The sequence below is a fragment of the Gavialis gangeticus genome, unplaced genomic scaffold (assembly GCF_001723915.1).
Source record: "Gavialis gangeticus isolate Ggan-Ray unplaced genomic scaffold, GavGan_comp1, whole genome shotgun sequence".
NCBI classification, from domain to species: domain Eukaryota; kingdom Metazoa; phylum Chordata; order Crocodylia; family Gavialidae; genus Gavialis; species Gavialis gangeticus.
Genome location: NW_017729006.1, coordinates 29148485 through 29173956, shown reverse-complemented (window position 1 = coordinate 29173956; position 25472 = coordinate 29148485). Strand labels below are relative to the sequence as shown.

The following is a 25472-nucleotide window of genomic DNA, read 5'->3' as shown; positions in this document are numbered from 1 at the left end:
CCACTTTACCTTCGGAAGTCCATGAGATCCAAAACAGTTTATATATGTTACCTTCTGAACTCAGTTACTTTCTGTGCTCTTCGTTGCACCTTTGATATAAAACCATGTTTTCTAGAGATAGATATTTTGCTGTGCACACATCACATAGTGTGCGAGTATTTGCAATTTCATGTTCAATGTAAAAATGATACCATGGGTGGGATTTTTATAAATATCCATGTGACTTAGGAGCCCATGTCCCACTGACTGTAAGTTTTGTGTTCCTGCATTATTTGTGCTTTTGAAAATTTACAAGGTGAAATTTATGAAACTGATGGATCAATATGCCCACCAAATAATAATTGTACTTAAGCTTTTCAGAGCATGCGTCATCTTATTTCTATACATTGCTTAGTTGATTCTGGACTGGCACCCTAGGGTTTTACTATGGCCCCTGCTACACATGACATATTATGCAATTATGTGGTTAATCATGCAAAAAAAATTACGCTGGACATGTGCAAAGTAATTATCACACGATAAAAAGAACTATCCAGTGATAAAAAGAGCCAACCAGCTGTAAAAGTAGTGCTTGAAAATGTGTAACAACTCTGTAGCTGGTTTCTCTCCATCTTCAATTTGAACGTGTAGCAGGGCCTTATGATACATTTATTAAAAGATTATAGTAGATATTGATAATTTTAGCACAGATGTTTACAGAGTAGTCTTTATTATCTTTCCACAGAATCATGTAAACCCAGCAATGGATTTTACACAGACCCCTCCAGGAATGCTAGCCCTTGACAACATGTTGTACTTCGCTAAGCATCACCAGGATGCATATATACGGGTAAGGTTTGTTTCTCGTTTAACAGATTAGATTCCCAGTTTACATGCTTTATATAATATCTGCGCATAATTTCAGGAAAATAGATGGGATCCTGACACCACACATAGGGATTAACTACTGGAAAGAATACCTGACAGCATAAAACACCACCCTTTTAAGCTTTGGGTCAATGTTCTACTGTTTGTATAACTGGTTCAGATAATCTGAAAAACTCTTTATTTTCGAAGATTATGTACAAAGAAAGGTGGGGAGGTGGGAATAAGCATGTGCCTTATGTGATGTATGAAGGAAGGCTTGAATGATAAAAATATATGTATGTATTTTTGCATATTTTTACACATAGCAGCATGATTCTGTACTCTTCTCCATTCCCTTTACCTAGTCAAAAATGCACCTCATCTCCGCAGGTAGGAATTTCTCCAGTGCTTGACTAATAACCACCTTGTCAACTGACCTTATCAACAGTGTCCTAAGAATGAAGATAGTCCTACTAGCATGGCATTGGAAATGATGCACTTCATTTGGCAAAGTGGGAGAAAAGGAGCATGATTCACTTTGCACACCCTGCTCCTGCCCCCAGTCCCTGCCCACTCCTCCTCCTACATTGGTTATTTTAAAGGCAGTTTGGTAACAACCGTTTATATGTTGTCTCCTTATGTAAAGAGTCATATAACGGAATAATTCCAGCATCTAAATAGAATCAGTTTTACTGATTTTTAACTGAAACTAAATATTTTGCCTTCAGTAAGCCTTCCTAGTATGAATGAGAACAGAGGATGCGGAAATCAATTTGGTAGAAGACCCACAAGTCAAATGGTCCTGAAATAGCTGGGACAGCTAAATGGTGCAGTTCCAAGGGGTTTGGGGATGGGGAAAGAAGTCTGTTGAAGTCTTCTTTAAATATATCCAGAAAATAATAAATGTATAAATCATTGCTGGTAATTTTTTTACGGGAGCGCTGTAAAATATGGTGCATAAAGGTGCTAATAAAATGTGAACTTTTAAGTTATGTTCATTACCCTACAGCCGTCACTCAAAGAAGATGCCTTCAGATGTTTGCAAAAGGGCATGCTGACATCCAGTCCAAAGCAGACCCATAAGCAGAATGTCACCATAATTGGAAACAATAAGGATACTTGTCAGATTTGCCCTTTAAAGACCTCTCTCACACAGCTCAGCTCTAATGTGGCCATTAAAGAAGCAGGGGTAGCATGCAATGCAATGACTATTATGTCTGTATTTAAAAAAAAAAGAAATCAGGACCATTATTATATATTAAAAGATCAACTTTAAAAAATGACCAAAAGACTAAGTTGAATTCTATTTTCTTTCATTGTCTAAGAGAAGTAAATACTCATTGTCTTTGAAATGTTTTTGGAAGCTGGATGCTACTGTCCATAAACTCATTTTTGAAAATCCTGATCTTAAGAGATGAAATACTCTTTGCTGAAGGAGCACAGCATCTGTTCCCAGCTGAGACCAGGCCAATTTTTTTGAATGTAGGAGTAAAGTAGTACAGCTGGAGTGGTATTGTGGCCATGGTGGTTTGGGGAAATATATGAAGCAAGGTTTGTTTGGTGATATCCTTTCACTGGATCAGCTGTTAAGTTGGGAAAGGTGTTAAGAAAGCTTTTGGGCACATAATGCCATTCCTCCTTTCTCACTTCCCTTTTTCGTCACTTTACTGCCCCATCATCCTTTCTTAAGTGACTGTTTTCATGTACATAATGCAATGAAACACAAGTTATTTTTTTATTTGGTGTTTTGTGTAGGGTCACATCTGTGTCTTTCCCATACCTGAGGAAAGCATTTTGGGCTGAAAAGCTTGTTTAATATCTCTCCTGATTATTAAGTAGGTCCAATAAAATTTTGCCAAAAAGGCTCTTGCTACTGAATAAAAATCATCATGAAATTTCATCTTTTTCTTTAAATTCATTTTTGCAAGTACTTAAGAACTAGGTTTGCAAATTCACCCCTATTTAAATGCTACTCAGCTTCTTGGTCATGGCTTTACTTGATTCTGCAATGTAGATTTTTTTTCTAATACCATTCTGATTGACAGGTGTCTTTGCATTCACTGTATACATTATTCCCTTGTATATGCGTGCCTGTTTGTATATAATCTGTGTTATTAGGGTCATCAAATGCTTCTTGTGCATTAATAAACTTGTTCTCATGGTACCTTGAGAGGCAGCAATTTTATTCTCATTTAATGAACGGGGATTTGTTGTACAGGGTGATTAAATTACTTGCTCAGGTCATAAGAGTTTGCAGCAGTTCTGGAAATGCACCCCAGACCTCCTGAGTGCCTTCATCATTTGAACACTGTCCCTGCCATCCCAGCTAACCACATTGTTCCAATGTACCATGTTAGCATTGTGCCCAAACAATTCTGGGATCAAAGACTTGGGAATGTAACTGGAGTGCTGCAACTCTTTGATCATAGGAAGACATCTGGCTTTCATGTCATTCATCTCCTTGTCTCACTTACAGACCCTGATCTATCCCAGCAGGCCACATTCCTCTTACCCAGGTCCCTGTTGGATCTTCCTGTTTAGCTCTTGCTTGCCTGTTTCCTTCTCTTTTTGCCATCCTCATGCTCTTTACATGTCTTTTAACATGTTATTTCACAGCTCTTCCTGAACTTTGGCTTCTCGTGCTCCTTTCTCTGAGTCTCACTTGTACCCACTCCACTCCTCAGTGTTTTCAATCTTGCCAGACGTGATCAGTCATAACCCTACAATGGATTTTTATGTGATCTCAGTAACCATCTATTCCCAGCTGTCTCTTCAAACATACCTCTGCTTCCCCACACACCCTTTGCTCTGGAATTTAAGAGAAAATGTCACAAAAGTGGAGTTGAAGAATGTGATGCTCATACTATAGATGAAAATCTTTAAAACTCCTCATATATGAAATTCAGTATTAATGAACTGCACTTCTGTTTTGACATCAACGCTGTATACATTTTATCTCCCCTTGCAAATAATAAGGATAATAAGCTGACTGAGAGCAAAAAGGAATGGGGAGGGTATGAAGAAGAGTGATAGAAGGAGAATAAAAAGGAAGATTTTAATACATATGGCTTGATTTTATGCCCATTGAAGACAATGATAAAGCTCCTTATGATATTAATGGTTCAAGATGAGGCCTGTAGTTACTCTGTCTTTTAAGTAGCTGAGCACAATGTTCCTAATCCAACAAGATAATTAAGGATATATTTAGTTCTAAGCATGTGAATGGTTCCATTGAAGCCAATGACACAATGCACATGCTTAAAAGGTCAAGGTACACTTGTACTATTCTGGATTGGGGCTATTCTCAGCACCTTACAGGATCATCCTGAACCCATAGTGAATGTTTGTGGTCTCAGTGATATCACGTGAGGATTTGGAGCTGAGTTACTGGAGTGTAGGTGACATTCACATCCATGCCTCCCAATTTACTTGGTAAGATTCTAGCCTTTGCTGATGTACCTATGAAACTTTTATTAGTAGTTGCAGTCCTGGAGCCTGTTATGATGTCTAGAGGAGTCTCGTTCTTGGTTACGTGGTAACATTCAGGGGCACTTAGAATTGTCAGCAAATAAAAATATCCATTGTGGCCAATGCTTTTTTTAAACCTTCCTACATTATGATTGGAAGACAGTGTCCTGGAAGAAGAAATTTTGTAAAATTGCCCTTTGTAACAAAGTTAATTACTGTACATTGGGTTTCATTGAGGAAATATCCATGCCCTGGACTAATTACAATCTGAGACTCGCAACCAGAGCTGATGTGAAATAAAGTTACAAGCCAGAGAGATTCTTATCCCAGGATGTGGGGAATTAAAAGGTATATCATCAAGAAATTGTGCTAGTTATACTGATGGCACCTTCTTCCTAAGTCCAGCATTGTGAGTGGCTTTACAAATCTCTGAGCTCTAAATACACTTTATTGCTCCCCATCAATATGGCTACAATAAATGAATCCTCCTCTATTTACTCCCTTCCTCCTCAGCCTTCTGACATTGCCTGTGTCCAGTTTCATTTCGTGATTGAAGGAAGACTAATTTTTCTTCCCCTCAATGAGTAATCTGTTTAGAATTAAACTATAGGTAACAAGTGGAGTACCTGGGTGGAAAGTTAAATTGGCTATGATTGTGGGTATGTCCCTGGGAAGACTAGTAGCTAATCAGGTTGCATAATCAGGGTACATTTTGTACAGTCCTCAGCTGATTACAGATCTCTGTATTCTCATTAGTAATGGATGGTAGCCAGCCAGGGTACAGTGATTTTTATAGCTGTGTGGTTATTTCTCATCTGTACTATGAAAATGCAAATCAGTAGCTCTCATGTACAACAATTCCATGTTTTTTCTCCAAATAGATCTAACCTCAGCATGTCCTTCCTGGTAAAGCAGAAAGCGCCAAAAATAAACCCAGTATTTAATGTGCATGCACATATCACCATAAGTGTGTGGTGCAGTGCAAAGCCATGAACAACCATGTCTGTAACCAGAGGAGCTTAGTTGCAAAAAGTCACACACAGTTTTGCAAAAGCACCATTGTTTAAGGGAAACTGCATAGAAACAGCGCTGCTGAAGTTGGTGATGTTAGCCTGATTTTTTTTTTCAGATACTTTGCTTATGCCTCTCTTCTTGCATGTAAAGCTCTCCAAACATGCCTGTGAACATATGGAGCTATTGAGACAGGGCAGAGCAGAATTTATAGGCCTTGTGCTTTGTGAAAGGGTGGAGGAATGATATGCTGCGTCAAAAAAAACCTTAAAACAAAGGGGAATGCCAGGTGATGCATGGCAACTGCAGATGGAAGAGAGATAGTTGCATCTTAAAGGAAGAAAGAATTTCAGGACGAAAACAGGACTGTCATACTACCGAAAGAGAAAAATTAGAAACAAACTTGAACAATAGTTTATTGGAGTCATATTGCCCTTCCTTTTACCCCTCTCCCCCCATTCTGCACTCTTCCTTGCTTACTGTTCAGCAAGACTGTTGTTCCTCCAATAACTGTAATAAGTTTTTGTCGATGTGTTTGTATATCCAACTCTCTCTCTTCCTCCTTTCCTCCAGTTCAGTTTTTAAACTCTGAGTTGGTTTTTCATTTTGGCTTTTATGTTAATTGTTCCAGAATCTTGCTGTCCATTTGTTTACCATTTAAAATGATTGTGGTCTCCAGGGGGGAAAGGTTGTTTAGTAGAAATAAACCCTGGTTTCTCTGATTATATGGTTTCCTAGCTACCTTGTGGTTTTGAGAAAAAAAAGTTTGCAGCTGAATTAGCTTTTCTTTTTTCTTTTTCTTTTTTCTTTTTATTAATTACTTTGGCAAGATTAGTGATTTAAGTGAAGCACACAGCAGTTATTCATGTTCCACTTAAATCTATTGCCATCCTCAGAGGGCCTGCTTTTAAAAGGTGCAGACACATAATAAATGCTGTATGCACCAATGGAAGTAACACTGAATCTCTGGAAGAAATTAAAGAACTTTTAACATTCCACAGGAAAAATTGGCAGTTTCCCAAGCTACATAATTACAGGACAGTTCATACTGTATAATTAAAGTTAACAGCGAAGCAAATGATTGGAATAAAGCTTTGTGACAGATATTCTTTTTGTTCTTGTGGAGCAGACAAGTTCTTTCCCCCTCCCTGTTCAAAAACCACTTCAGCAGCAATTTTGACTAATTTTTAAAAATAAAATTGTAAGTTACCATTTAAATGCATGCTATACAGAGCAGAGATTTTTTTTTTAATTTTATTAGAGTGGCAATTTTCCTTACAGGGAACCTGCAGTAATATAGATCTGAAACTTTTCTGATGTGTAAAAAATAGCTTGATGGAGAAACCTTTCCTTGGTTTTTTTTTTTTTTTTTGGTGTTACACACCTTCGTAGTTCATTTAATCTTTCCATTCCCATTGCATTGTCAGAAAAATTCAAACTTCACCTAAAAACATAATTCTTCTGGATACACTTCAAAGTGAATGATAGAGCTTTGTGTCCATTTGTATACACTTAATTGCATACTTGCTAATATTAATAAAATGAGGAATATTGCTTTTCCTATAGTCTGTCCATGCATATTGGTAGAACTGAAATGATTGTAGGCTATTGCAAGGGATAGTAGTATACAATGGACTGACCTCCCTACGTGTGTGACATTGTAAAATATGATCACTTGTGATCCTCAGTTACTAATACGCTGGTTTATTTTATATCATTCTCATGCTTCACTGTGGGTGTATGAGGAAGAAAGTCCTAAGCTGGGACTATTGTGGAATCACAGAATGATCTTGGCTCCATGATGGTATCCATAAGTTTCATCTAATGCATGTGTTTTGGGTAATGTGCAGCTTTTAGAAATGGTTTGTATTTTTTTCCTCTTAGATATAATGAGTTAGATTTTCATGGCTTCATAAGCTCAGATTGTGTCTGTAGAAGACAAATGCTACGTCTCCTTTGTCCAGGTTTCAACAGGTCTCACTGGTGGATGGGAAATTAAGGCTAAATCCACAAAAAGACTGAGGTGTCCCAGTGCTGAACTTTGCAGTGCCTAACTTTTAGGGGCAGCTTACTACAGACCTGAATTGTATACCTGGATTTTTTTATACAACACCTGGGAAGAGTTAGGTGCTTCAGAACTGGATTCACAACAACCAGTACTCTGAGTTGGGACATACGTAAGGTATCTGGCAGGAAAGTCAGAGGCGTAAGCATCTTGCTCTGACCTTCAGGGAGACACCTCCTGTTCACTCAGGATTCATTGTCCTGAACCACCTCCTGGAGGTAAATGCCCAATCTTGCTCTTCCACAAACTTTGGGGGGGGGGGTGCATGCATGTATGTGTAAGTTCTTTGTATTTAACTACAAATGGTGGGCACAATGCCACCCTTCTTTTATCTACAAGCTTATTGGGTAGATCCAGGTTTTGAGAGTCCTCAGTTAAGTTTCTTCCTCTACCTGTTAAAGTCCAAATGCATTTCACTGCTCTCAGGAGACTGCCCTGCTCACCATACAATAGGCTTTTCTAGGTGCTCTTAGTCCCCCTGTTATTGTTCCATTTTACTTGCTATACTTCAATAGTTATCAGACCAAAAAGAGAGAGTTTCTAGCATCTGCTCCAGTAACTGTTGAGGTATTTTATCCAGTGTCAATTTAATATAAAATTTATCCTGAGCAATAGGAAATCTGAGTCCAAGTTTCTGTTCCAAATCCAGCAGGAGGGTTAGAAACCAGATCAGTGGCTTAATGTCCAGGTGAATCATTTGGATCTGAGGAGGCCGTTCCTATCATCATTTCATTGTGAAAGCTAGCCTTTATTTTCTAGATTTCCTTGGCTTTTCATAAAAGTGGTCAAAATGCCCCAAATCAAGGTGGCACGTTATTTTTCATTCAAAATGATCCCCACCCCCTGCCCTCCCATCTGCTGAACATTTCAGTAACTTTAAGTTTTGGGCCAACCTTATTTTTTTTTGTTTTTTGGAACTGCCAGTGAATTGACAACTCAGGTATTCACACATAGCAGTAATACAGATGTAATCTTTCTGGCAAGCTGTTACTTGAGTCACTTTTTTCTTTTTTCTTCTTTGAGCCTTCAGAAATGATGTGGAGGAGTAGGTGTCATTTCTGAGCCACAGTGATGCAGATGAAGATTCTATGCTGACATTCTATGAAGACCATTCATAAGTTTAATGGGTTGAGTCAGACTGTGTACTGTATATTTTATAACCCATACATTTGTTGTATAGGAGGCTGCCTCCACATCCTTCCGCCAATTCACAAAAGTCTCCTTGTGCCTACTCATTCCACTCTGATCAAACATGATTAGTCCAACATATAATCAGAGCAGTTTCTCAAAGTAAAATTCAGGTCGATTCCTTTGATTTTTTTTTTTTTCCCCCCCTCAAAAACAATTGGAAAGGGATGCAATGTATTTACAATTTGTTCAAGTCAGTAAGAAAAGCAGTCTTTATTGCATGCATTTTTTCTTGTATCACATTAGGGAATATGATTTAATATATACAGCCTGTTTTCTAGGTTAGTAGTTCCCAACCTTTTTGATTCTATTGCTGTCTTCAGTCCACTTCACTATTGGCTTTTGTCTACTCTTTTCCTCTCATCTTCATTTTATTTATTTTTCTGTTATCTATTTTTTTTGTGGACATTTCTCAAGGTTTTAGATGACTCTTCTTCACCTTAAAAAGCTATTTTACCTACTCATTCCCTCACTTATTAGAATGGGTCTCCCACTCTCCACCACTTTCTTGTTCTGGTCTCAGCTGCGCATGCTGGAGAGCTGAGAGTGCAGTGACACAATTCTATTTTTGTTAGAGCTGTCCCATTTTAAACACCTGTCTTGAGCATTCTTCTGCTTCACCACATTTCCTTTAAGAAGCTGACTGCATGGCAGCCTTCGCACAGTACATCTATATCCACCTGGACATTCTGTTTCCAGTATCCCTGTAGGATGATCCCTCACATTACTGCTCAAGCATACCCCTTAAATTGGACTTGTTATTCATTCAAAGCAAGCCTCCCTAGTTATGTCCCCTATGGTGGTCAAAGGCTCTGCTTCCTTGAGGGCTGATCAGCCTTTCTTTGTTTCTGCCCTTTTAATCGGAGACCTCAACTCCTTTCTCCAGCTGCTCTAGCTTAGAATCAGTGGCTGTGATTCAAATCCTTTTCTCTAGGAGGCGGTATCTGCTTTTTTTTTGTTTTTCAGAATTTATGTAATTTCACAGGAACACACAGTAGAAGACAAAGAAGGAAAGATGTGGACCACAAGAATGGGGGGGAGAGAGAGAGAGAGAGAGAGAGAGAGAGAGAGAGAGAGAGAGCCATGGGACAAGTACCAAGGAAAGCATGGTCAGAGAAGGCAGCAGGAAAGGTTTAGAGGGGGCAGTGGGTAGAGGAACAAGTTTAGAAAGACATTAGGGCTTCTCTAAAAACAATAAATAAATAAATAATAATAGCCTGCCTTTGATAACAAGAACATTGTGAAAATGGAAAGGCAGAAACTTTAGTCTTTTTATGATCTCTTATTCTTCTCAAGTAGTAAATGCTGCTTCTAGAGAACTCAGTGGACACTGCAGGACTTATGGAAAAGCCCATCATGTACCAACTGTAAGGAAAATAAAAAAATGGAAAAACAAAGAAGACAAGACAAAATAACATCAGGTTTCTTTTAACATTTAATATGCTCCCTAATTGTTCTGTTCTGGATCTAGGGAGATGGATGTTGTTATCTTAACCAACTCCCAGAATATTTTGAAATTTGCCTATCACAGATTGTAGTAGAAGCAAGTCTTGGTATAGGATCAAAGCAGGTACAAAACTGTAAAAGAAGTCTAGAGAAATACTAATTTCTAACAGGCAGTGAAGCCTGTTAAATCCATCTGCTTTGGGACTCACTATAAGTATAGTTGTAGTGGATCTTGTCATCTTTGACTCTGTTTTTTCTTCCCAATTGTAATCAATCTCTGTTGTATTATCTAGCTCAAAGCTTGGTGCAGAAATCTAAGAAATACACCAGCAGTTGTTTTGGGGCATATCTTGGCTAAGTTTAGTGTTGTTTTTAAGATCATGAAATTATATAGTGAAAAAATTTGATTGAGTCTATTGTCTCAGAAAAAAGAACTATATCTTGTTCTTCAACTTAATGGGCTTAGTGGAAAATTCAGCTAGGAATCGCACAGACATAATGTAAAGTTTCCTGCAACCATTGTAAAGCAAATCAGACAAAATTTTATTTCCTCTTTGTTGCCAGAGACTACATTATTTCCCTGTGATCTGGCACTAACTTGAGTTTTTATTATGTATGATTTCTGAAATTTTGGACTTTTTCCTGCAAGTATTGATTTCTTGTAAAAGGGTTTTTTTGTTTTGTGTTTTGTTTTTTTAGGGGATCTGGGCACAGATGTAATGAAGATTTTTATTGATTATGATATACTGTAAAGTGTGTGCATAATGGATATACAGAAAGGCATATGTACCAAGAAAAATATATTTTTTTCTACAAGTTTCTTAAGCCCTAAGTTAATTGCTGGGGGAAAAAATGTCCTTTTAGACTGTGACAGCATTTACATCTTTGGTGTAGTTGGCTCAGGGTATGGGCAAATGACATTTTACATTGGTACAATCACCATTACCATTTTACCAGGATAAAAATGTAGCAGACAGATAACAAGTCCCAACCCTAGAGAAAGTTTGCCCAAACTGGTGGAGAATAGACCCTAAAAAATCAGAGGTAAGAAGTACTTGACTGCTGGTCAGTTACACTGGTGTAGGTTTTGTCTGTTTTTATCTTATCCTGGGTTACTGGTTCCCAGATAAACAGGCTGTTGCTTGCTCCCTTGTCACTGAGTGGTTAAGGACAATAATAGAAACCTACAGTCTGAGTGACTTTTAGGGTAGTTGCATTTCTGTCCGCTGTAGATCGTAGTGCGATTTCTGTTGGTGAACAAATCTGATGCAAATTTTGTTGGTGGAAATGTCATCTGTTTGTGCCCTCTCTGCTGATCAAGTCTTAGTTGCAAGCATACATAGTCAAATGTATGGCCAGCACCAAGTCAGCTAAGCCCATTGCTGTGGACCAGCAGCTAAAATGATGCCATTTCCTAATGTTGACAATGCCTTCATTACTCTTTCTGACACCCCTTAATTTTGTTTACTAATTATTACGAAACCTTGCAATAAGCAGACCACAGGAAAAGACGTTCCACCAAGAATTGAACAAAAAGGCAGTTGTTTTGCACATAGACCTTCCAACCAAGAAGGTGGAAATATACCATCTAAGTCTTTTTTCTATAGCACTTTGCTATCTCAAAGGGCTCCCTCTACACATTACATGTAAGGCACTATTAACCAAGCAATCACATCTTAAGTGTGATATACAAGCAAAAAGCTACAAAGTTATTCCACAAAAAATGTGCATTAACTTTGTTGCTTATTTTAATTATGTCATTAATTGAACACATCTCTAGGTGCTCCCTGGTGGCCAGGAGCCCCCAAAACTGAGGGTCCCCCTGCCACAAGGAGCACCACTTGCCCCGCAGCTAAGAAAGCTTGCAATGATGGCAGTGTTGTCAGCTGTGGGGCTTGCAGTGGGGAGAACGCTGCCCCCCTGTAAGCCCCCCTGGCTGTGGGGCTTGCAGCAGGGAGAAACCTGCCCCTGTTGTGAGCCTTCTGAGGTGCAGGGCTTGCAGTGGCAGCAGCATTCCCCTGTGCTTCTCCTGCTGCAAGCACCATAGCCAGCATTGCTGCAGGCCTCACAGTGGGAGCAAAGAGGAGAATGCTGCCACTGTTGTGGGCCTTGAGGGGTGTGAGCTGCTATGGGGCAGCTGTGGGAGCTGGTGCAGGGAGACTTGAGGATCTCAATCCCCAGCTCCCCCTGCACCAGTGATGAGGCATGATGGGATCTTAATGCACAATCAGTCCTCCTGCCATGTATGCATGGCATGCCAGGAGGCATAATTGGAATCTAATTGCGCATTAGATTCCACCCTGTCTTTCCCTGCACATGTAGAGGGGCCCAAAGTGTCTTACACAGTGAAGAACCATAATTACCCACTTTTACAGATGGGGATAATTGAAGTATACTGAAGGATAATGAAGTTCACAGGCTGACTTTTTTAAGGTCACTCATTGGATGAACATGACCCAAAAAAGATCTTTCAAATATCAGTCCAATATTCTAGCTCAGCGGTGCTCAACCTCCAGCCTGCAGAGTCATCGTTAATGATCCACAGGGCTCCCCAGGGGTTAGGACATTTGGCAGCCAGGGAGCAGGGGTCATTAAGTTGGCCACCTTCCTCCCTACCAACAGTACTGTACCTAGACTCCTGGCAGCCCCAGGCAAACTTTTAGTATGGGGCTCAGAGATAATGATAATAATAATCAGACAACAGGAAAAAAAATTACCATTTTGGTTCCCCTTTCTATCTGGGCCCAGATGGCTGTCCAGTTCATCCATGCAAGTGTCTGGCTCTGGCTACCAAATTCCCAAACTCCAAGCACCATGCAGGTCAGGGCCAGGCCAGAACCCCTTCCCCCATGGGACAGGGCCATGCCTCTTCCCTGCTTCTGGACTGGGGCTGGGCCATGCCCCCTTCCCTGCCCTGTTCCCAGCAGGACTGGATTTGTGCCCCTTTCCCTTTCTGCAGGCCTGTGTTTGGACCTGGCTATGCCTGATTCTCCCACAAAGCTTCCCCCTACCCCTATGGAAGGCTGGGACCAGCACCTTCCCTGCTTGCAGGGCTAATTTGGGAGCTGGCCATGCACCCTTCCCTTCCCATAGGGTCAGGTCAAGCTCCTTTCCCCTGTGGGGACAGCCTGCCCCCACCCGCCTCCATGCAGCCAGATGGTGCCTGCCATGCCTTCCCATGCACCAGATTGGGAACACCTCCTGGGTCCAGCCCATGAATGGATCGGGCAATGCCAATCCAGCCCACCAGGCAAAAAAGGCTGAGCACCACTGTTCAGGCCCTGTGACCACCGCCTCCCTGGGATTCAAAATTAGGGTGAGGGAATGGTAATTGCCGTAGCAGAAATAGTTTTTAAAAATCCTCAACATTACAAAGTAGTAGGAGACCAATCTGAAAAAAACAATATTCTCTAACACCTTTTCCTTCCTTGGCTGTAATGTATTGTTGCTTCCCTAAAAATTGCTGCCTCTTGCCCCTTTTTATCTTTATTTTGTCCCTTCAACTGTCCTTCCAGTTCCTCCTTAACTCATTTCTCTTATGTTTTTTGTCTTTCTTTCTGTCTGTACTCTCTTCTGTATTTCAGACTGCCACCAATGCTCCTTTCCCTTTCTACCTTTTGTTATTTCTTTCCCGTCCACTTTATTTTTGCTCTCCCTGCCTCCCCATCTCCCTCCCACCCCACTTCTTCTTCTGTTCCAGTTTCTTGGGCTTGCTTTTTCTCTCTAGTGTTCTTTTCTGCCCTGGTCTCTCTTTTTTTCCCCTTTGTATTGATCTCACCATTTTTTCCCTCCACTGCGACTTCTTTTTCCCTCTGCCTTTTTTTGTTGTTAGAGCATTGTTCATTCCAGTTTCTCTCCTCTCAGTCTCTGTAGCTGATCGGGGGGGCATGCGAGCTGGTGATCAAAGGGACTGTGAGACCAGAATTGTCAGGGTATAGCACTCCTATGGGTGTTCAGCACCTACCACACTGAAACCTCCAAAGCATGACTGAGGCCTACAGGTGCAACAGCAAAGCAAATCCTAAATATTCACACAAGTAAATATTGGTGGAGGTATAATCAGACAGTGAAAGGAGATATCTGCCAGATAATGCAGGGTCAAGATTGAGGCAAGAGAAGATGCAGTTAGCAGTTAAGTGGGGTGGGTGACATCATTAGTACTAAATTTTTCTTGTAATAATAATGCCATAAAAATGTCATGTATCAGACAAGATTACAAATACTGAGGCAGAAATATTTTTGGTTGTTACAGCTGAGCTTTCTTTCCTTGCTGGTATTTTCAGCAACTTGCTAAGCAAACATGCTTATTGTCTGACTCTTTTGATTGCTGCCATAACCAGGAAGATCAGGGAAACAAAGATAAAATAAAGTTATTATCAACAGAATGTATAGCATTCTGTTTTGCAGCAGGGAAAGATTTGCTAATCCATAAAAAGTGTATTATGAATATACTAAAGAATGTATAGAATGAGGAATTTTTTCTTCCTGTTTTTGTAGTAAAATCAAACACTTACAGTAATCAGTGCCTCTAAAAGATCAGTTTCTGTAACTGTAAAATTTGCATCCACAAATTTAGCTTGGTAAAGCCTCTTCCATCTTCTCTGCTTGTAAAAACACAGTATGTGTCATGCCTTCCTTATTCTGCACAGTGCATGTGAAAAGATGGATGCTAGAATGGAGGTAGAAAGAAGAGCATTCTACAGCTGTTTTCATATTGATTACTCAAATTGCCATTTAATTTGCTGGATAGTACTACACGGTACCTTAACTATTTTTCATGCATTCTTATTGATTGTGGTAATTGTGCCTTGCCTTATATGCATATATGGTGTCACCATTGAATATTTATGCACTCATGAAATGTTAATATGTTGGGTTAATATGAAGCTCAACAAAACATGTTTTCCAAGAGCAGTGATATAGCTGAGAACAATGCCCTTCCTCCCCCCTTTTCATTTTGCCTCCTCATTCATCTTTTTACCTGCTCTCCTTAGCTGTTTCTAAATCTGTGTGAGAAGTGCCCCCCCTTCTCACTTATGCAGATTTTATTTTGTATTATAAGAGAAGAAGAAAAAAACCCATAAGTCATTTCAGTGATGTGAGACATAGCGTTGCAGTTTATTTGCATCATTCTACCACGACTCCTATACTTGGGTAAGGGAGTGGAGTACTTTCCGTTGCAAAGATCTCTAAAGCAGGATGACTCATCCTCAGTGCACAGTGGAGGTGTTCACGTGTTCCTGAAAGGTGGCTATAGGAATGCAAAAAAGAAATTGCAGGGGTGTTTCTTTGATTTAGTAGAGCTGCTATCCAGGTATTATACTGAACAATTAGATGTAATTTAAACCCCAACTTTTAGCATAAAAAGTAATTCCACTAGGCAAAGCACTGAACCACTCAGTAGCCAAGAGACTGCCTGCCTTTCTTCCTATGTACCACTGATACTGTCTCAGTCCTGTTAGGGGTCATAAACAAAAGAGTCTGAATGCCTGGAGGGATGTGGGAGAGTTCTTTTATATGACCTTGGGTCCCTTCTTGTGGATTTAGGGTTGGAATCCATAGAGTTCTATAGAAATCTTAATAAGAACCAATATAATCAATGAAATGTAGGGTTTATTGTCCTATAGTATTCTCTGGCTTCATTCTTCATATGTACATTTAATTTTCTATGAGCGCAAGGTCATACTGATAGATGTTCTTTAAGGTAGGAGGCAAGAGTGAAATCCTGCTCCCTGCAAGTCAGTGGAATTTTTGTCATTGACTTGAACAGAGCCAGGATTTAATCCCTGAATTCTTGCCTTATATTCATATATGGTATGTATGCATATACACCCTTCTCCACTTGTCTGAGGGAGGCATGGTTCTTTGGGTAGATGTGATATCTGTTATTAGACCAACTAAATAGTTGGGGAAAAGTTCTTTGCAAGCTTTTGAGCACAAACACCCTTCGCCAGGCATAGGGAGACTGCTGCCGTTATGTGTTCTCCAAGGTAGAAAAGATGCTAATTTACAACATGCAAGTTTGTGAACATACTCAGAGAAGTGGTATGATTAAGGGGCTGGACCACTGGACTGGTGCTTAAAAGACGAGTATTTTGCTCATGTTCATGACTGGGTGACCTTAGGCAAGTCACACCTCTGTACCTCTGCTTCCTCCATCTGTAAAAGTGAGTAATTATGGTTTCTCAGTGTTTAAGACACCTTGGCTAGAAAAGGACATTGACAAATGAAGCATATCAGCTGGGCTGGGATGTGTCCCAGCATTGGAGATGATCCACTTTATTGGAGGAAATGCACATTGCCTTTTTTCCTTCCTGGTGAGGCGAGACAGGGCTTTAGGGGCCCAGTCCTGTAACCCACAAGCCCAGGAAGTTCCTGCCTGGCTTTCCCCACTTAGAGACATGCACCTGGGATTTCCAGGGTCCATCTCCATAAGCAGAAAAATTCAAGGTTTCACCACTTAAGGAGCCATGCTCCAAATATCCCAGAGATGCATCTTGGTAAGAAGGGAATCTTAGACTTTTCCTGCTTATGGAGACGCATCCTGGGTAGTCTCAGGGGCACATCTATGTAAGAGGGGGAAAGCCGGGTAAGTGCTCCCAAGTCTTTAGGGGTCCAGTCCTTCATGGGAATTACTGGGATGTGCAGGATTGGGCACTTTGAGCCCCCAGAGCACCTACCTGGGTGGGATGCCTTCAGAGTGCTGGCAGCTCAGAACTGCGACTGCTCTTGTGTCATAAAATAAACAGAGGTCTGCTGTTAAATAGCAGCACAAATTAAAAACCTTTTGTCGTGGCCACAAACTTTGGGCATTTGTGGTATGACATGGGGTGTGGATGTCTGTTTGCTTGGCCTTTGTGCTCCCATCAAAATGTTTAGGTCAGGAGAAAGGTGACTTAAGGCGGCCCCTGTTTCCACCCTTTGAGATCTACTGACGAAAAATGCTGTATAGGCGGTATATTTCTATCTTCTGTGTTGAAGGGTCTGTGTGAGAAGCAACTGCTTTTTTGTTCATTTCTTGAAAGAACATCTTTTTTTGGGGTTTGTGACAAAAATAGTCAGGGGCATGATGCAGTTGCCACACCAGGAGACATTGAAAAGGCTAAAAAACTGCCCCGTGCTATTTTAAAGAAGACTTTTCAAACAAGGGAGATAACAGATAAGATGCATTGGGTGGGAAAGTGAGTTGGGGAAAACGCTACCAAGGGGAGTACAGCAGATAAACACCTGTTTATGAAGAAAATTCACAGGGCCTCTGAGGTCCTATTGTACTTCAGAAAAATCTGCTTTTGAAGTATTTCTTCCTCTAGCCATGCAGCAGCTGTTCAGGACATGTGCTTTGTTTCTTTGTTAAAGCTTGTAGGAGAGGTTTTATCACAAAGCCAATGCTTAGTACAGAACCTACTTTGAATTATTTTCTTTTCATTTTCAGTCCTTAATCTGTCTTCCCTGTCTTGTACTCAAAATGAGAAATGAGCATCTCATAATTTAGGCAGACTCCATGGTATATTTATAGAGAATACCTTTATATGCTGGACAATGAGATCCTTGGTTGATTTGCAGGAGTGGGGCAGGTTCTAGCCCAAAGAAAATAAGTTGCATAATTTCACAAATTCTGTATTCTGTTGTTTTTGCACAGTTATCTTGGAGATAATAAGACTACTTGTTGAAGTTGGGTTTGCTTACGTCCATAGCATTTATACAATTACAAATGTTTTGTGCATCAAGAAAAGGTTTCCTTCACCATAGATGCAATTCTTACCCTGTTACCTTGTCTAAAATAGGATTTTTGGTATGTAGGCCTTTTTTAGATTCTGAACCCAGGTATATTCTTATTTTTAACATTTCTTTCAGTTTATTAAAACATAACTTTTTACACCTACCACAACATTAGATTGAAAAAAAAATCAACTTCTTGCTATTGACTTCTATCTCAACTTCTTCATGCAGGGAGATGGAACAAAAGTATCATGTTGCACTGGAGTGACATGGCTTCCAAAATACACATCTGTACATTGAGTGATATTCCATGTGTTTTGTTCAATCTACCAGCTCCATGAGGCAGTGGTGGTGAAACAGGAATAGGGGGATGTCTTCCTTTTCCCCCCGCCAGAATTATTCATGACATTGTTTTAACTTCTAGTTTGAAGGAAGATTCTTAGTTTACAATAACAAATTAACTTTATAATCTACACCCCTAATACAGATGCTTACTAAATATCCTGAAGAAAGAGACAATTCATCAATACCTGTATCTTGTGCATAAATTAACTTCCTTTCTGATTTCCATTTTAGATTGTCTTGGAAAATAGTAGCCGAGAAGACAAACATGAATGCCCATTTGGCCGAAGTAGCATTGAGCTGACAAAGATGCTGTGTGAAATATTGAAAGTAGGAGAACTACGTAAGTCTGACCTGTTTGCTTGACCAAATTTTGTTTCTGTGGTGATTATATGGTGCCTGATAATTATGGAATAGACTGAATGGTGCATGCATTGAATTCCAAGAAAAGGTTTGCATTTATTTTATATGTGCTCATATGTAGAATGTTGCTTGTATTCTAAGTTATTATATTATTTCTTGTTTTTTGACTAAATGTGGGTATTATCAAATGTAAATCTAGTGGGGCAAATTTGCACCCTGGCTGTGAAACTTTGCTATCTGATGCAGTATGATTACCAGCTTTTCTCCAGAGATGAGTGCATTTCAGGTGCAGTGGGCAATATTTATACTCTCCAAATAGGTGGCATAATTTTTTCATCCTCAGGTAGATTGATGACCATTTACTTGTGTGAGTTGTCCCACTGAAATTTGTGGTTCCCATCTAAGTTTGCACAAGCAATTCCATAATTTGTAAATTCTTAGAGTATTTATTGCTCCACATAAATGTTACATACTTTGTATGTAAATTACTTGTAACTATGAAATGAAAAGCGACAAAATAATTATACAAAAGTAAGCAAATTTCAAGTTTCAATTAGATTTCAGGGGTGTACTTGATAGCCGTGTTGGTCTGAGACAAAAAGACATACATAAAACTAGAACTCTTGGTTCCAAAATGATGCCTTTTATTAGACCAACTGGAAAATGGCAAGAAAATTGTCCTTTTCTGCAAGCTTTCAGGATCAAAGGCCCTTTGTGAGGCTCTGGGAAAAGTACAGATGGTACAAGATGGTAAAAAGTCCCCATAGTTAAGAAATAAGCCTCATTTTTGCATAGAGGGAGCTGAAGATGGAAGGCCGTCCCTCTGGGTCCATGAGAGTGTCTTTGTGAGCTGTGTTGAGTAGCTCTTTGATGTGTTGATCAGGTAGAATTCCTTCCCTGTAGGTGTCAGCTGGCAGGCAGGGAGGTAAAAAAAATTCCTTGTTATTCTGCTGTGAAGTTTAAAATCCAAAATAGGCTAAAATTCAGCTCTTCCATGCTTCAGGGGTGTACTTGGGAGCCGTGTTGGTCTGAGACAAAAAGGCATTCAAAAAACTAGAACTCTTCATTCCAAAATGATACCTTTTATTAGACCAACTGGAAAATGTCAAGATAGAAGATGGAAAATGGCAAAATTGAAATGCCAACAGCCTTCCATCTTCAGCTCCCTCTGTGCAAAAATGAAGTTGATTTCCTACCTATGGGGACTTTTTACCATCTTATACCACCTATACTTTTCCAGAGCCTGACAAAGGGACTTTTATCCCAAAAGCTTGCAGAAAAGGACAGTTTCCTTGCCATTTTCCAGTTGGTCTAATAGAAGGTATCATTTTGGAACCAAGAGTTCTAGTTTTTTGTATGTCAGTTAGATTTGAGCACCCTACCTTGATAGTATCTCACTCAATGTATGTTTGTTTTTCTCATTTCTTAGTACAGTGTAGCAGTATTCAACTCCTAAGTGTATATCTATCACTGTAGTTACTGATGGTGATTATCACTATTACTGTCCTTGCCAACACACATTGCCCTGAGTTTCAATTCCATGCAGCACAATTTTGTCCTTTGATTTCTTCTGCTCCTGTTCCGTCTGCAATCTCTGTGAATTGAGTCTTTTCTCTACCCTTGTCCCTAAGCTCATTGCAGTTATGTGCAACCAACCTAGATGCAATGGAAAGGAGGAAATCAGGAGAGGTAATAATTTAGGTATTGCTTTGGTTCTTGTTCTTCAACGTATATCAGGGGCTCAGTTTAAAAAGTATGATTTGGGTGATATTTCAGCTAATGCTTCTAAGTGCAGCAGGCCAGAATAGTTGTTTACCAAAGGCAAATTTATCTCCTGTGCAGTATGGATGCACGTTACTAGAAACTTTCAGAAAGTAACATACTCAGAGGAATAGCATGGTGATCAGTTTTGAATCGCGCCATAAGAAGATCAGTAATACAAGATTGGGGGATAGTAAATGAAGAGTTTACTAAAGGGAGTTTAATGAAGGGACTGTGTTAGACGTACTAAAAATACATAACAATGGGAGTGGGATATGAGATAGAAGGTGAGTGTCTCCTCGCAAACAGTTTTACTGGTGATGGCTATTGCATATTTTTATTGTACCGCTCCTGATGCAAAGTCTCCTGCTTTTTAAATTTTGGGAAAAGCACATTGCATGTGTTTTGATGGTGTTTCTCATTCTGTACCTTAGTCTTGTCACATGCAGTTGTTAGCCTTCTAACTGCAAGTAAAAATCATGTGCAATAATATCAGTGACTGTTAGCACTATTATTGCTCCTCCTAACTGTGCTGTAACCACTCCAAAGCAGTCTAAAGGTATGGGGCATTAAAAAAAAACTTTTAGAGGTGGTGGTGGTGGGGTGCATTACAACAGAAAGAGGACAAGTTTTTCATTAATTTAAAAGCTATTTAATAATAATTAATTAAATATTTTGAGAGATTTTTCAAAAAAGCATGCATCCATTTGATAAATATTGATAGGAGAATGTTTCAGGAAAAGGAAAAATACAGAAGAGAGGAAGTATTGAGGGGTCCGAGCTGGCAAAAAGCTTAAGGGAGACTGGCTAGGCCAGGGGTAGGCAAAATGGCAGATCCGGCTGGTGGCTGGACTCCATTTCCCAGCAGCCCCCTGCCTGTGTGGCTCCCAGGCAGTCTCCATGGAGACCCTAGGAGCATGGGGTCATGACAGTGCAGGGCTGCAGAACTGGGGCTCTGCCCCAGCCTGACCCGGCCCCACACTCCTGGGGTCTTCATGGAGACTGGTCAGAGCTGCAGGGGAAGGACATGTGGCTGGATGGGGAGCTGCTTCAAGGCCAGGGCCAGGATCTTGGTGTGGTGACAGCGTGGAACCCAGGTCATGGCAGAGTGGCAATCTGTTCCACACACACCCCTGCCCATGGCACCTATACTCATTGCGGGGTTTTGAAGGCAGCAGATCATGGCTCTGCCCCTGCCCCAACCCCACATTATCACCACCCTGGCTTCACCTGCCCATCTCCCTCCTGGCTGCATGCCCATCCCAGGTGCCCAGCCTTGCCTGCATGGGTCCCAGTCCTGGTGATGGGTGTGGGTCGGATGGGCCGTGGTGCTTCGGCAGTGGGGCTGGATGTAGTAATGGCAGCCAGAATGAGCCATCACCACTGGGGCTTCTGGGAAATGGAGTCTGCCACAGACCTGATCCAGTCCATGGGTCGCCCACAACTAAGCTAGGCAGTAATAGGTGTAAAATATCTATAAGGAGGGTTAAGAACTGGAATAGATTACGTGGGGAGGTCATGGGATCTTTTTCATTGGAGAGTTTGAAGACAAATATCTTGATCCTGCTTAGAAGCAGGGGGAATGGATTAAATGTCCAGGCAGGATGGGTCCCTTTCATTCCTATGTCCTAGGATTGAATGGGAGTGTTTGAGATGGGAGCTAACATGTAGAGGGGCATAGTGGGCAGCAAGGCACTGGCTCATAATGGCCACTGCCTTGTGTGGTACTCTTTATTTGAGACATTTGCCAATTTTGAAGGCTTACAACTTTGAGTTGAATTTTTCAATGTCTGGGGTTCCTTTGTTCATGAGGGAGTGAAGTTTGAGCAAAAAAAGATTTTTCTTTTTTTCTTCAAAAAATCAGCCTATATGTGTATAAAGGGAACACATTGTTGTCATCTTAAAAATAAAAAAGGCATAATTTTTTTTGAGCTGTAATTATAGTTTAAATGTGTGGGGGTAAAAAAATTACCATTTGTACAAAAATAGCTATGGCTGAAAGGAATTACCTTTTAAATTTTCTAATGAAATTTGATTTTGCTTTGGCCAAATAATGATCTCGTTGGAAAATAGATACTGTGCACCCAGTTTGAGTTTGTGCAAGTCTCTTTGCTAAGCAAGCAGCCAAAGTCCAATATTGAAAAACAAAGAATCAGTTCTTCAGTAGATGGAGATCAGAATAGCACCAGTGGCATCAATTAACTGAACAGTTTATACCAATCAAGGGTCTAGTCCAGGAAGTGATTGCATAATTAGAGACCGCATCATAGTGTGTACCCACAGGGGCCAGGGTAAGGTGGCCTAGGCAAGCTTAGATGTAACATTCCTTGCATCTTGAGTATGTATGTATATATGTATGTACATTCTTTTAATGTGCTTTGTTTATGTTGGGTATATATATGTCATTTTCAAAGATATGGTATCCAGTTTCTAATAATACCATATTTACTTGAATATAAGATGACCCTGAATTTAAGTCAACCCCTTAGATGCCACACAAGAAAAAAATAATTTGGTATTTTTAAAATAATTTTGGTATTATTATTACTGTTTTTATACCTAGTCAGCCAATACCTATTTTTATACCAGACCTACTGACAAAAACTATAGCAATACCAGTAAATTATAAGTTCAACATCAACTTCAATTCAATTCAAACATTATCTTAACTTATATTAGGTTCTGTCCAGAACCTGGGAAGTGCTACAATTCTTAGATGCTGCAATTTAGGACCAGTCACTTTTGCATGCATCTTCACTCTTCACTGTTCTCATCTTCTCTCTCATCTTCCCACAAAACATTTTCTTTAATTCCATCCATGGCACTGAATACACAGTACTTTTTGAACCCTTTGGTAATGGATTCTGAAGACATCCTTCCTTAAGAAGTTGGAGTCCATTGGCAAAGCAATGCTATGGTTGGCTTAATCTTCCCACCAGGTGTAAGCACATAGTTCCCTGCCAAGATCCAGTCCCGGTACTGATACTGAAAATGGCCCTTAAAGAGCATATTCACTGGCATCCAGTACTTGGAGTTGAGATGTTATACCAGGAGGTATGACTACAAGATCACAATTCATTGACCAAATTTCTGCTTTTACATCTAACACAGAGGGTGTTATATGCCCTTTCGCTGAATCTGACACTAACACTCCTATTTTCTTTAGCAATACCCCAGGTCTCCATTTCCACATAACATCTAACCAGTCATTCATCAGTTCGCTTGACATCTGTCCTTATTCCTAGCATCTAGCCACTATTCCTGGTGGCAGTTTTTAGTTTGGCAGAGTTTTGTGTTTCAAAAACATATAGGGTGGCAATTTTCTCCCATCTGCCAATACTGCTAACATCACTGTAATTTGTGACTCTTCATTTCTTATATTTCTCATAATTATGGATTGTGCACCTTTTCATGGATGGTGACATTATTTAGCACGTCAAAATAGATTGGAGTTCAGCAGGTAAGGATGAGTTTTGCATAGACCAATATCGTACCACTGGAATTCAACAAGTTTTTTACTGCAATCTGATGGTAACTTTTGTGCAAGTGATGTTCTTCATCTCAGTCGCATCATTCAGATACACCACCCACTACTTACTTTGCATTTTTGAAGGGGAATGTTCAATTCCTTTGCTATTTCTAATACTTCGAATTGAATCACTTTGCAGGTGATTGACATTTCCTCCTTTCTCTTTTCTTGAACATACTTGACAACTTGCTTATCACTTTTTCATAGATTTCACAGACATTAGGGCTGGAAGGGACTTCGGAAGATCATCGAGTCCAGCCCCCCGCCCGAAGGGCAGGAAGTCAGCTGGGGTCATAGGATCCCAGCAAGATAAGCATCCAATTTACTCTGGAAGGTAATTCTATGTAGGTGCTTGAACCACCTCCGATGGCAAGCTATTCCAGACCCTGGGGGCTTGGACAGTAAAGAAATTATTCCTTATGTCCAGCCTGAAATGGTCTTGCAGTAGTTTATAACCGTTCAACCTTGTCATCCCTTGATGCCAAGGGCGTTCTGGTGAACAAACGTTCCCCCAGATCCTGGTGGTTATCCCTGATAAACTTATAGGTGGCCATCAGATCACCCCTGAGCCTGCGCTTTTCCAGGCTAAAGAGCCCCATGGCTCTCAGCCTGTCATCATAAGGTCTGTTTTCCTGACCTCTGATCATGTGCGTGGTTCTTCTCTGGACTATCTCAAGCTTCTCCACGTCCTTTTTGAATTGTGGAGCCCAAAACTGGATGCAGTAGTCCAGCTGTGGCCTCACCAAGGCTGAATACAAGGGGAGAATGACATCCCGGGATTTGCTTGGGAAGCATCTATGGATGCAAGCCAGCATTTTGGTCACTTTACTAGCTACAGCATCACATTGCAGGCTCATGTTCATCTTGTGGTCAATGATGACCCCCAAGTCTCTTTCTTCCATAGTGCTAGCCAGCGTAGCACTGCCGAGCCTATAAGGATGCTGCAGGTTTTTCCTCCCAAGGTGGAGAACCTTGCATTTTTCAGTGTTAAACACCATCAGGTTCTCATCCGCCCATTTGCTGAGCCTGTCCAGGTCAGCCTGGATCGCCCGCCTGTCTTCTGGTGTGGATGCTTTGCCCCAAAGTTTGGTGTCATCGGCGAACTTGGCCAGTCCGCTCCTGACTCCAATGTCCACATCATTAATGAAGATGTTGAACAATATGGGTCCAAGGACAGAGCCTTGGGGGACCCCACCACTCATAGGGCACCATGACGATTGACTTTCATCAATTACTACCCTCTGGGTCTGACCATGGAGCCAATTTCCCAGCCGGCAGATCATGGTGAACCCAAGACCACAATTGGCCAGTTTCACCAAGAGATGATCCTGGGATACCAGATCAAAGGCTTTTTTGAAGTGAAGATGTATGACATCAATCTCTTCTCCCTTGTCCAGGTGATAGGTCACCTGGTCGTAGAAGGAAATGAGATTGGTCAAGCAAGACCTACCCACAACAAACCCATGCTGGCTATCCCTTAGGATGTTGGTGTCACCCAGTCCATTAAGGATGGCCTCTTTAATAAACTTTTCTAAGATCTTCCCCAGGATAGAGGTCAGGCTGATGGGCCTGTAGTTTGCCAGCTCCACTTTCCTCCCTTTCTTGTAGGCACCATATTGGCCTTCTTCCAGTCTTCGGGAACTACACTGGAGCACCAGGAGTTTTTAAAGATCCATGCCAGAGGCTGGGCTATGATGCTTGCCAGCTCCTTGAGTACCCTGGGGTGTAGATTGT

The 25472-nt window shown here is 40.6% G+C and overlaps 1 protein-coding gene across 3 annotated transcripts in view; it reads left to right on the top strand.

Annotated features, from left to right (window-relative positions):
* ELMO1 (engulfment and cell motility 1) overlaps window positions 1-25472 on the top strand; it is a 544813-nt gene that overhangs the window by 283252 nt on the left and 236089 nt on the right. For 2 of the 3 annotated variants that reach the window (XM_019509059.1, XM_019509058.1), the window contains 2 exons: window positions 725-829; window positions 18320-18428. In XM_019509059.1, the coding sequence (XP_019364604.1) occupies window positions 725-829; window positions 18320-18428 (214 nt within the window). The remainder of the gene's footprint in view (window positions 1-724; window positions 830-18319; window positions 18429-25472) is intronic. The other variant, XM_019509060.1, reaches the window with a different exon arrangement.